The sequence below is a fragment of the Stigmatopora nigra genome, chromosome 7, assembly GCF_051989575.1.
Source record: "Stigmatopora nigra isolate UIUO_SnigA chromosome 7, RoL_Snig_1.1, whole genome shotgun sequence".
Classification (NCBI taxonomy): Eukaryota; Metazoa; Chordata; class Actinopteri; order Syngnathiformes; family Syngnathidae; genus Stigmatopora; species Stigmatopora nigra.
This window is the reverse complement of record NC_135514.1, coordinates 740,644-754,184: the sequence shown is the minus strand read 5'-3', so window position 1 is coordinate 754,184 and position 13,541 is coordinate 740,644. Positions and strand designations below refer to the sequence as shown.

General features: G+C 40.1%; 1 protein-coding gene across 1 annotated transcript; it reads left to right on the top strand.

Moving 5' to 3' along the window:
- Window positions 1–4,122: 4,122 nt before the first annotated feature.
- On the top strand, window positions 4,123–12,377 carry efna1b (ephrin-A1b). Its single transcript, XM_077721480.1, has 4 exons — window positions 4,123–4,322; window positions 10,649–10,944; window positions 11,295–11,480; window positions 11,565–12,377. The coding sequence occupies exons 1-4, from the start codon at window positions 4,210–4,212 to the stop codon at window positions 11,684–11,686; spliced, it is 717 nt and encodes a 238-aa protein (XP_077577606.1). The 5' UTR covers window positions 4,123–4,209; the 3' UTR covers window positions 11,687–12,377.
- Window positions 12,378–13,541: the final 1,164 nt, after the last annotated feature.

Genomic DNA, 13,541 nt, shown 5'->3' with positions numbered 1-13,541 from the left:
CACACAAACACAGTGATAGTGAAAGAATGTAATGAACTTCTGGATATCACACTTTAAATTTATGTTCCCAAAACAAAGAAACTTCTCATATTTGGATAAGACTTACACAATCTGACCGTGAATAGTTGCAATATGATGAGAGAAAAAGTTGTAATTTCTTTTGAATAAAGTCATTATTTGATTGACAATGTATGAAAAAAGGTCTTTAGAAATAATATAAAAGAGGTAAGTAAAGTAGAGTAGTCATTTATTTATTCATAATCTTCTTATATGAGATCAAATGAGAGGTACTGTATTTAAAATATATTTTTTAAAGTGTATATATATTAGTTTTGCCACCCAACTTGTTCGCGTTTTAATTATCGGTTAAACTTTCAATCAACGGTAAAACATAGTTGTTTAAACTGCAAAATAGTACATTCATTTCCAGCAAGGCAGACAGCCCACTCGTCATACTGCCGAGAACTCCACAGTTAAGGATTTGCCGGACTAACAGAGCCACACAATCAGGTGACAAGCATCAGCGTGCATGCGTGATCAACAACAAGGCATTCATGCAGGTCAACAGCTGTCTGCTTCATCACTGAGCACAACCTGAAGAGGCAGGTTTGACGGGTATTCTGCTAAAAATAAAGAAATGTTGACAAAGTGGATCAAGATCTCTGGCTGGTAAACAAAAGTCCTTTGAGGGGATTGAAAACTGCAGTGTTAAGCTACACATTCCTCTTTACTTTAAGGTCGAACAAAATATTCTATATAAAGAAATGGGTCTGGATTCAAAAAGCAGCACACATTTTGTTTTCGTTTTACGTAATTATGAGTTTTATAATTAGGGAATTCCCTTAGCTTATTGAACAACACCTGCCACGAATCGTGCCGCCTGGAAACACCTCCCCCGGGAAATAAACAAGCCAGTTTTCCATAAAGTTTTTGTCAGTTCCTCAAATGTCTGTAATCTTCCAAGTTTTTTTCTTCTTCTCAAAACACTTTTTTTGCGTGTATGTGTTTTTATAGCATTTCAGTTACCCAGCAACCTTTTGGCAGAGGTGCTACACAACATTACTAATCTTCTGTGACTGTGTATGATGGGAGATCCCCACTGTCTGATACTTGGCCGCCTCAGTATAAAGGAGGTGTACTGGTGGGCTATACGTGTCTAAACTATATGAAGGAGGTGTTCCAATCTAGCCAGAGGGACCGGGGGGCCAGTTTGACATGTACTCAACACTCATTTTCGTTGGTGTGTATGTGTGAATGAGAGCTAGGCGATTGAATTGCTGGTAGTTGCAACCTTGTGAGTCATTGGCTGGTTCTGGAACGGTTAGAACTTAATTTGTATGTCATGCATTTCTCCAGTAATCAATATGCAGTGCCCTGTTAGTTTCCATCAGCTTGATGGAGTGCAAAGCTGTTATAATAGAATCTACTGTGAGTGTCTCGATTGATGACGTTGAGTTTGGTGACGTGATTGAACGAGAAATCCAAAATAAAAACTGCATCAATTTTTTTTTTTAATAAATAATGCATTTGTCTGTATGATGATTCTCCATTTTGACTGACAATGACAGGGGGTACAGTGAAGTTGCGCAATTGGTAGGGACAAAGCCAAGTAGTTTATTTTAGGAACAATGAAGCCAGTTCAATATGGTTAATTATGAACTATGGACTGAAGTAGTCAATTGTCAAATTTGTAAACAAACCTCTGAGCAAGTTTGCATAGAGAATGAACTATGCCAACACTGATTATTAATTCTGAAAATTACAGCAACATGTCCTTCAAACATTGTCCAAGTATTCCATTACTTAATATATCCATTTTTATGTTTGATTATGCTGTAATTAGTCTACAAAAGAACATGTATATATAAGAATGTTGCTCCCAACATTACCTGTTATAATTATATTGTTTTTATTGTCATGTGAGTGAGAACACAATAAAGAAGGCACATTAGTGAAGTGCTTTCGATTTCAAGTGTTTCTTATTTTGATACGAACAAAAGAGAAGACAAAGTGAAAAAAGATTGTGTTTACAACCTCAAATGTTTTGTTGAATTTTCATTTATGTGATTTTATTGCAGGGAAATAGAACTGCAACATCATCTTGAGAGCTGTTTATAGTATTTTAAAATCTCAGGTAGTGATCAAAATATTAGTAGCACCTCTTAGTTGACTACCATAATAGAAAAAAATATTGCTGTAAGTAAATACCCAAAATGCCCAAAGAAACGAGCTGTTCGCACTTTAAGGGGCTTGTTGTGTATTTCCATTTGCGATTTCAGTAATTGATTACTTAAGGCTGTATTTTTCCGTATACATTGTGTTGTGTCATTTTTCCCGTCATTTCAATGTAATACCTTGCTCAGCAATGATTAACACCCCTTAGTTGTGTGTAAGTGATCCTGTGTCAGAGTTGTAGTGCGTGTGAATACTTGCCCAGCCAAGCCTAAGGACAGCCAGACTCCCCCCACTCCTCAATGCACTCACACCCATACACACAACTCCATGTACACACATGAACAGACAATGCCCCCTCCTGTTTACCCCCATAGCTATCGAACAACGAACCAGCTGACCCAGGCTGGGCTCCATTCTTGCCCGAGGGAAGGCTACTCCTGCTGAGGCTCCAATCCCACTAACACACAACGGCCTGGAATTTATCTGCCCCATCTGTGACCATGTTTTCCACAGCCCCCCGTCTGGGGACCCAGCCGAAGTGGAGACCACAAGATCAGACTGATAAGACCGTAATAATTCTCGACTATACCTGCCTGACAAAATGTAATCAGCACATTTGCATCCCTCGACAAATGCAGTCTGAAACTAGATACATTGAAACGTAGGGTTCCCACAAAATAGGCACATTGATAGTCTGCTTTATTTTGTAGATTAGACCAATAATAATCCATCTCACACATGATTTAACAAAATATCTAGAAACTTAATGCCAACAGTTAGCGAGGTAATCAAGTGAATGCAAAAATGTGTCTGGATAAGGGCCAGTATCAGCTCACCAGCAATTGTTGAGCAGGGGCCAACTTTTTAATCCATATTTAGCCATCTCAACCAATTAAAGATGTTTTGCATATTTTAAAGGTCAAAAAGTGTTTCTCAGTGCAGCTGAGAAACACTTTGAAGCTGTATTTTTGGAAAGCTGGCAGTGCCTTGGCCTTAATAAGACATTTAGTTTCAGGTTAAGATGTACACTTTCTTCTTTGAAGGAAATTGTATTCATTTATTTTTGCTTAATTTCTACTGTCCACTTATGTCTGTATACACGTTTCTCTTTTAAGTATGTTCTTTTTCCAAGTGTATAATATTTATTGTGAGGAAACAGCTTGACGTTTCCTTAGTATATCTTACTTCCATCTTATTATATATTAATCAGTATGTGTGATGTAACATACTAATTAATTTTAAATGTTACATGTTAGTGACTCTGTTGCCCCACCACCCTTGTGAGGATAATTGGAATGGAAAATTAAAGAATGAGTGAAGACTCTTTTCATCCTGCTTCAGGAGTGGCATAAGTACGAACACTGTACTTAAGGAAAATTACAGCTTCTTGTGTTAAAAAGAATGACAAACAAAAGTATTATTATTACCCTGTTTGACAAAGAATATGGAAATAACATTTAAAATGTCATAAGTAAATATTTCAGTCATGTATGGAGACAAAATTAACAAAATTATGAATCAAATAAACGTTTTTTTAATCTTTTTTTTCTTTCTAGACATTCCTGTCTGTTTTGTGGTATTGTGGTATATTATATTGCATAATTTTACAAATGCTTTTGTGACTAGTTTACAAGGCCAGCTGTCTTTACTGTTGGTATCATATTTTACTGACTGTATTATGCAGTTGTCTATTTAAAATAAACGTATTTCTCTTTTACTTCTTTTCACTGAGCTGTAATTCTACAACTCCTTATGGTTGTTTTTGTGTTTTTGTTGTTGTTGTTATCCTCTCATCCAGAAGCTGGAGGGTGCGTCTGAAACCTGCTGTAGTGGTGGGCGTGCCCTCATAAACCTGCTTCTCTGTGATTGGCTATCTTTCAGTGAGGGGCGGGGTAGCAAGTAGACAAAACTGACTGGAGTCGCTCCTCGGCTTCACAGTTAGTGGAGTTTCATTGCAGTGATTGGAGCTCCTGAGCTACTTAGATTAAACGCTCGAGAAGACTCACGTGATTTTGTTTAATTGTCGCTTTCTTGATGAGAACATCAACCATGGATTTGGGAAGTGTTCTGTGTTTGCTGTTCAGCATTGGAGTCTGGTTCGCCCGTGCGGAGAGGCACAGCGTCTACTGGAACAGCTCGAACACAAAGTAAGTCTCTATGTGCGTCCCTTATTATTTGATCATCACATAATTATAATAATATGACCGCTATTTTCTTAAACTAGCTGTTTGCTTTCTTTGACAAAATCGGAGTTTAAAGTGCCATTATATCTTCATTCTGTCACTGTCATATCAACAGGCGCAATACAACCATCCACACAGGTTGTGCGCTGCATTTACCAGCAACGCAACAATAGATAAACTTGCAAAAGAAGCGTCAATAAGTGCTACATCTCGTGCACAAATTGCTGATGGCACTTTTTCTGGGATGTGTTAGCCAGGGTCAGAAATGTAATTCTAGCCAACCACTCAATAGGATCGATGCGGCTTGACGTGGACAGTTCCAGCAGTACACAATGAACTAAAGATTATTTTATTGGCTTTAAATGGGACCCAGGACTATATGCACTCGCTGACAAAAAACAAAAAAAAACTCCAAGGCAAAGGCTATTAAGTCCGTCCGTCTTGATTACATTACAAGTGGCTCTGTAATAAACTTTTAACATGACAATGGGCCCAAAAGAGGGACAACACTGCAATTAATTTCACATTTTTGGGTGGTGTTCACGTTAATTTTGCTCCAGTTGACTAATCAGACCGATGGGGGCGTGGGCAAATTCTGTATTGATAAAAGGACTTCATAACAATTCTCAATAGGTTTGAATGCTATGAGTTCAACCACGACTGTACTTTAAAAGGCATGCAATTACTCAAAGTAATATTCATACCAATAATTTCTTGTTTTTATTTTGGTAGTCCCTAAAAATAGATTGAACTCTTCACAGATCTTCATGCTTACCCCCAGGTGATCAATCGGTCACCTGTTGGAGGGATTCAGTAAATCCATCAGCACCTTTTGACTGCGCCGTGACTGTGGATAAGTGATGTTAATTGATTCCCTCTCTCGATTGTACAGGGAGTGATTTGTCTTAGGGATGAGGACGTTGAGCAGATGGCAGCAGTCTGCCCATTCATGTAGGAGTCTGTATGTGTGTTGAAGAAGTGTCCAGCAATGATTTAGTGCGTGTGTGTGTTTTTTCTTCATGACAGGTGGTGAGACATGTTTTTCACAGTCAGGTCTAGTCTTGTTTTTCATGTAACGTGTCTCTTCTTGTGTGAATTGAAGTAGAAAAGTGGCATTACTTAATAAGACCTTTTTACGCCTACGGCCATCTTAGATCGGAGGAGTCATTGGAGATTAGTTGTGCGCTGTTGTGATTGTGCACCAGTCAAAGGAAAGAGGGAGCGGCCAACAGTTTGTCACGTAGATATGACTTACGCACGCTGGAGGGCGGCGAGAGTGGAGCCGGTGGACTTAAATGTTAATATTAGCATCGGGCAGCATACCAGTACTGCACTCAATGTCATCAGCTGTGCGCTTTTGAGAGGTTTCCCTTTGAGTGGGCTATCTGACTGTTCTTGTTATTTTTTTCCAACAAACGTGCTCCAGACTCCTAAATCTTAGCCCCTCTGACCAGTGTAGTAATTGGTGTCAGCCAAGCCTCCAGCGTGACTGGAGACTGTCTGGGGTTGGGGGTATACAAAACAAGACCCTCCCACCCAACATCAAACTCTTTCATAGATGACACCCAACCCCTTCCCTATTTGCTTGGCCAACCTTTTAATCCAGACAGAATGAGAATGAACACTAACATAGATTACAAATGGATTGTAATCTGACCATTTGACCGATAGACACCAACCTACCATCCCACTATTTTGCCTCTATGCTATTTTTAATCCTATTCTGTAATCCGGTGATGTAACATTTTGCCCTAGTTCCTTATTTTATGTGTTCTATAATCTATGATGCAAAAATAGACACCAGGATTAATCCTTCCATTGTGTTATATATGGTTTTTAGAATCAAAAAGTAAATATAGTAGTTATATCTTTATTGTGTGTTGGATTCTATCAGCATGTCCCTATCAGAAATGCTTCAAATGTTTGAGTTTCCAATGGAATGTCTTGCGTGCAGGTTTCAAAATGGTTTCACGTCATTCATTTTACAAGTTGGCTTCAAAGTTTAAATTTCCACAAAACAAATAAGAAAATCCCCAACTACTTGTTGTCGCCCTGAAAAAAAGGTCGATCATTACCTAGAAATGCCAGCAGATGGCTGCAAAGCAGTGCCTCAATGAAGTGCCTCAATTCAGTTCAACATAGTTCCTTGGTGACCAGACAATGCAATGCACTGTTTTTGTTTTAACTAAGATCTTCAACTCACTTTAACAAATTCCTTGGAGCTACGATGCCAAAAAAGGATGAATGCCAATGCAGCGATTCACTGTATAACAGTTTATGTAGTTGGGGATTAACCTTTTCTGTTCATTAATGTAATGTGTGGCAGTAAAGACATCACCCCATTTTCCTCCTAAGAATAAGAAAAATCAATAAAATGGGTAAATTCTCCCTGGCCCCATCACTCACTGATTGTCCTTTCCTTCTTTCTACTCTTCCTCCCACTGCCTTATCGTTGCTCCAGACTTCCTCCTTCCCAGCCCCCTACTCACTTTCTCTCTCTACACAATCTTTTCTCACAGACACATCTCTGTTTTGGCCCTGGTATTTTTCCACTGGAGGTGGACAGGGCACCTCTCAACTCTGCTAGTATTCCAGAGGCATTGTAGTTGTGTGGGCAGGCATGCGTTGTATGTGTGTGTACACTGCTCATTCATTGCATTTCAGACATAGTTTTGCAAATCCACCTTGTAGCCCACCATCTCCCCCTAAAGGCCAAATTTGCCTTCGCTGGAAGGTTTTTGTCTTTCTTCCAAACAGAACTTGGTTGGTTTTTAATGCAAACTTCCATCTGACTTTATCCGCCACACAGGCATGGATTAACTTTCAGTGAACTCCCCTCCATGTTCAACCATGATGATACCATTTAGCCTTTTGCTATTCATGGCTGGCGGAATGTGAGAATGCAAGAAAAAAAGGGAACGGGTAAAGGGATTTAGGGGCAAAGAGGTGGAGTCGAGGTCTGGCCATAAAATGGAAGAAGGGTGAACTGCATGTTTAGAAATTAGCCAGGATGAAGCGTCCTGGTATATTAAGTGAGCATTAAAAGACGGAACAAAACGGCGGCAAGCCGAAGAGGGGGTTGGGTTTACTTGTGAGAATAAAAGAGTAGCAGATGAAGGGAGGAGGCATTGGACAGTGATAAATGAAGCAGGAGAAGTTTGGACAGCGTGTAAGAATGTGAAATAGTGGTGTTATTGTGCCTTTCAGAACCTTTTATTCTGCAAATGCAATTCTTAAGCAATGTTCCAAACCCATCCTTATGGGTACTTACGACTGGTTGCTAAATACACTTAGTACGTCAACTGCCTGTGATAGAGTAGTCCAATAATGGAATAAGCAATGACAGCTCCTTGGCCAGTGCTTAAGAAGTGGCAATCTGACACACCACAGTGCATTAATAGGGTATTAAATGAGCACATCCGAGTAGGAGTTCGCAACACAAAACTGTCCAAACCGCAATCTCCTCATTGTAACATTCCACTACGTACACACATCTGATCATCTGAGCTGTAAAAGCCAATGGCAGGGTGCATAAGAGCTTCATATGTTTAGTGTTTCAATGTTGCTGACCACAGTTTTTTCAGGGGGTGGAAACACGTGTGCTACTGCTGACTCTGACGCTGCTGTGTGGAGCATAGCAACCATGAACTCTGACCTCTTGACCTGCACGTTCCCTAGTGAAAGAACGTGTCAGTTGTTTGACCCAAACCAGCCAACCAAGTGCTATGGGGACAAATGGAGAGAGTGTAGCACGGTCAGGGTGAAATGGGCAAAGGGCAAGCTGTGGGTTGAGTTTGGGGAGTTAGGTCAATGTAAAAAAAAACAAAAAAAATTGGCAGCAGAATGCAATAATGGATAAACAAGCTCAGCTGCATCCGACAACTGTGTTAGATGCACACGTGCAGTGTCTGGCGATACAGAAAGCTCATTAGTTAGAATTGACCTATCTCTGCCACATGCAGACAGTCGACCTTAATTAACAGATGTGTTTGTGAGCCCGCGGCACTATGTGCCCTCAATAGCCACATTTAAACCAGGCATTACACTGTGCTTCAGTGAAATGTGTTCACTTACAAATGTAACGATTCTATGAGAATTCTACGTGTCTGCCTCCACCCTAACAGTCTAATGAAGTCTTCACAGTTTTAAGTTTGTGACAAAACACAAACACAAGATTTGCAAACAGGAAAGGCTGAGTAAAAGCGGGTTTGCGACATTGTAAGCCCCCCCACACACACATACGCACACCTGGCCCCTCGCACAGACGACATTGAGTATCACATTAATGTGATTCTCACCCCTGTGACAAGTGTCAGCCTGTGGTCGCGAGAGACGCTGCAACCGAGAGAGCTTTGATGGTCCAGTTGTGAAGAGATGGGAAACCTGCGCTCCAGTCATTAAGAAGGCATATTTTGAGGGGGAAAAAGATACCTCAGTGGAAAAAGACTAAATGCCTAAATGATCATAACGTTTAAATGTTGCATAATTCTCATACATTCCAAAACAACGGTGGGAAGCCTGGTTAAACTGTGAGAAACGCACATTACATGAGCTCAAAATTTGGAAACATCCGCTCCAATCATGGTAAAGTGAAGTGGGGAGTTTGGGGGGAGCACGGTTCGAAGGTTTGTAGGGGCCCCGGAGCCTTGAGGCCTCCAGTCTATGGGGAGGGGAAGAGTATAATTACACCCTATTCATTTCTCCTCCCCTCCTTTCCTAGTCAACACTTTGGCCCCAGACCGCTTAACAGCTTTTAATTAGCCCAGCCTTTGAGAAGAAGGTGAATAAAAACAGTTTTTTTCCCCTGATTATGAATAATGTGAATGGAGTTGGACACAAAATCCATTTTGTCCACTTTGAGTAAAAAAACACTAAATAAAACGCTGTAGTTGGGAGGGAACACACAAAAGTGTTTTCCTCTAAGTTTCAGCATTAATTTACCAAGAGCAGCCCAATCAGGTTCTTAGTAGAATGACTGAATTACTGTTTTTCCCACATTACATTACAACACTAGTAAATATGAGTAAAACTATTAATTCCAATGAGGCAAAACTGTGCATTAGAGGACTACGTGATAACAATACAAGTGACATTGTAAAAAACATAATACAAATATATTATATATAATATAATATAAATATTTGTGGGACTGCTGGTATACAGCTGTCAACTAAAATGTAAAATTTCATATACCAGTTGCTTTACTAGATTATCCCAGTCATGCAGTAGTGGGAAATTCAATTGTAATAAGTGTATTTAAACACTATACTGCATTTATTGGGTTGTTTAAGATATAAAAGCAAAGATAATTATAGTTACAAAAAATGATTATAACTTAACCCAATGACACGTTTAAGCTATGGGATAGCTTTGGGCGGGGGGCTATTAGGCCTGCCCAACAAGTTTAGATCTGTGCTCAGCTAAGAAAGCATGTTTTGACTGGTGGACTAGTGCTTACCCCACGAATGTATACACACATACGGAGGCAGGAAGGTGGGGTTAAAGGCCTGCGATTGGAGCCAGTGTGTCTGTGCTTTGACCAGGGGGTCCGAGCAGGAGCCACAACAACAGAAGGAGGTTTGGGGAGGGGGTAAAGAGGCACCACGTCCTGGGCTTTGATGCCTATGGACCTGCAAACAACAAACAGGAGCGATTCTCGCTTTCACTCGCTGCAACATCCTTGTCCACGTGCACTTCTAATTGACTAAATGACAAAATAAAACCTTAGAAGTGGGCTTTTCTGGCATCAACGTGCAAATGTTACTCAAAAGCAACGTAAATCACAGCACATCATGTGTGACAGTATGACAGGCAGCAGAGGAGGTGTGCAAAGTAGAGACAGTGAAGCTTGAAAAAAGCCATAAAACCTAACGGATAAAGATGAAAAGAGAGCATGAAAGCGTTAGTTTGACTGAGCCACGCCCCTTTTGTCTAAGTCTTTTGATGGAAGCAAATTGGAGAAAAACAAACTGAGACTGTAAAAAAAAAAAAAAAGTGAAGTGTCACTGTGGTGTTTGGCAATAAGCGTAAGTGCAAGGTGTATAAGCAGGATGGCGCCAAGGTTGAACAAGTCCGGCCTGACTGCGCTCTTTTAAATTGTCACACTAATTAACGCTTACTGCTACGAAGCTGCACTACACAAATAGTCTGCACAAGCACCAGAGGGTAAACAGGTGCTGGTTGCATTGCGACACACATAAATGGGCCTCATTATTTGTGTCAACGCGTTTGCTTGCAATAATAACATTTGTGAGGCAACAGTCATTTAACGTGCCTTTCTCCTCCTTCAGCTTCCTGTGGGACGACTACACAGTGAAAGTCCAGATCAACGACTACTTGGATATCATCTGCCCGCACTACACCCACGGCGAGGTGACACCACAATCGGCTGAACGCTACGTACTCTACATGGTGGAGAGGGATGACTACGATGTGTGCAAGCCGCACTCCTTTGACCAGCTGCGCTGGGAGTGCTCGCGGCCCTTCGCCCCCCACGCCCCTGAGAAGTTCTCCGAGAAGTTCCAGCGCTTCACTCCCTTCACCCTGGGCAAAGAGTTCAGGCAGGGAGAGAGCTATTATTACATCTGTAAGTATTTAACAGAAATCTTCAGAGATTACATTGCAAACTAGTATTGGGTCGAACGTGGGCAGAGTTCAGGAAGTTTTGGATAAACACATTTTCATATAAGTAGCAATGTAAGTAAAGGGTTAAATTGTAGCTGAACAGTTTTTATTTGTTTGTTTAGTTTTTGTGCAGTGTTTTAAGGAAACTTTCTCAACTGGCACAAAAGTTCAACTACGATAGAGCAGCTATTGTTGATGATTTTTCACTTTTCACATACAATTTCTACAACTACAGTACAGTTTAAGGATAGTCTATTGTTTATAATTAAAAAATATAATTGATAATAATAACTTTGTGTTTGCCCCAAACAGCCAAGCCAATGCATCACCATGGCCAGGATTGTCTCAGGCTCAAAGTGGACGTAGCCGGACAAAAGGGATCGACAAAGACTCATGCAGGCAAACCCAAGGCAGGGACAGAGAAGACTTTGGATGCATCCAAAGCCAAGTTTGTGTCTTCAGGTGGAATACACAATCCCTCAAATCGTCTCCCAGCAGGTGAGGAATCTGCAGACTCCTTAACATGTCATTACAATCTCCAAAGTCACCCATTTCTAAATTATATTTCTTTTTTTTCCCTAGATGACCCAACTGCGATGGAGCCAAATGTCCAGAGGAGCATTGGAAATTCAGGAACGCGGCATGTTTCGTTATCGCTTTTCTTGACGCTCCTTCCAGTTTTGTTAGTGGCAATGTTGCACTGAACAAAAAGAACATTACAAATCAGCCAATGCTGGGCATTGGGGTCTCGGACACTTTTTTAAAAGAAAAAAATAATGGATTCTGAATTTTTATACAAAGACAAAACTGTCAATGGATGAGTGACTGAATATTTGTGTTGTGTTGTGAATGTGGAGTGTGGATCACTCCAAAGATGAAGACCTCATTTTTTTGTTGTTGTCATGTTTTTTTTTCTTCCTATGTTACTGTCACATTTGCTTGACGTAGTGTTGTAGTGACATAGTTGTGTAGCACTCATCCCTGCAAACCACCCTACCTTTTCTTTCAGGTATGATTTAAAAAAGTTTTTTTATTTTTTTGATACATTGGCTTTTTAAGTAAGGTCTGCAATTGCACTGTTTTAAATTGGTTTCTTTATTCAACTTAAGTAAACTAAAAATATGGAAAAAAGTTTTATATCTATAACTAAACAGCTATAAAATGAGCAAAGTGGGTCATTAATACACCATTGATTTTTTAATCACTCATCTCATGGTACACACGCTTACGGATATGGCCTTCTCTCCTGTCGAACCTCAAACTGACAAAGCATCTTTAAGAAAATATACTGCAGTCTAGTTTTGTGTTTATATGTAAATTTGTACATAGAAAAACTATAAATATTGTTATAAGATGTGAAAACCTAGTAGAATAAAACATGTGTTGTAATATAAATAGTCTCTTGTGTTTTTTTCCACCTTGTATTGGCAAATGGCAAAGCTATCTCTTCCAATGCCATCAAAACTTGCCCACAGGTCTTTCCCAAATTCTCACGGCCTCCGCTTTCCACAACTTTCATCCCAAGTGCCACAGTTTGCTCTGGCTTCAATTTCACTGACTGCAAACCAAACATGGATCGGGGGGTTGATGAAGAGGTGAGAGGCCGCTGATGCTGCGGGGTGAGAGGCCTGCGAGCAAACTATCAAGCTGGTGTGAAGGTGTCACTCTCGCCTCCTCACTTGCATCCTTTTTTCCGAAGCCTTTTGGCCACTTTCCTTTCCTGCTCCATACATCCTCTACTGGTGAGAGATGAAAATGTGGCCACACGTGCGCTTGAAAACGAGACACAGCAAACAAGCCGTCGAAAACCTCAGAAATGGCTGAAAACTGTCAAAAGTCGCTATCTGCTGTAAAACCAGGCAACATGCTATATTATACATCTCAGACCAGTACATAAAGACAGCTTGTGTTCTTTTCCACCATCGCCTCATACTTGTTTAGTGCATACTAACCAGAGATGAGCTCAGAGATGTTATTTCATACAACAGCAAATCCCTGTCTCATATAACATTTGAATATCATCATTCATACATAAGAGGTGATATTGCATTGAAAATGACCCAAATCAAAGTCAAACTATCAATCCGTTGTAATTAGTGGTATCTTCAGGTTGATGGTGAAAGGCAGAGCACACCATGGTCTGGTCACATGGAAATAAACCATGCATATTGAAATTGAAATATATGAGGAATTTGGAATCATCAAAGAACTTCATATGGAATTTTTGGAATATGGGAGGAAGCCATTGTACTTGCAGACTCACCTAAACCCACCTAAGCTCAGGGAGAAGTAGGGACTGAGCACAAAGTCAAACTCGCGGCATCTCTTGACCTTGATGAAGACATGTTCATCTCAATTCCTCTGCCCACAATGTCAAACATGTATGTTATGCATGTTACATATACATATTATGTTACTTGCTGCATATATATATCTATATAAAATATGTTTTGCAGTTATTTTTGGATAAAAAATAGGGTTCCTTTTGTTTTAATTATCAGCAATGATAAATAATACAATATTACAGTATATAATGCACAAAAAACTTTATCAGCAACA

What these genes read in the sequence shown, in the direction of transcription:
- efna1b (XM_077721480.1), top strand. Translation starts at nt 4,210, where the DNA reads ATGAGAACATCAACCATGGATTTGGGAAGTGTTCTGTGTTTGCTGTTC. An exon ending in TGGAACAGCTCGAACACAAA is followed by an intron (nt 4,323 to 10,648) that starts GTAAGTCTCTAT and finishes CTCCTCCTTCAG; the next exon opens with CTTCCTGTGGGACGACTACA. An exon ending in CTCAAATCGTCTCCCAGCAG is followed by an intron (nt 11,481 to 11,564) that starts GTGAGGAATCTG and finishes TTTTTTCCCTAG; the next exon opens with ATGACCCAACTGCGATGGAG.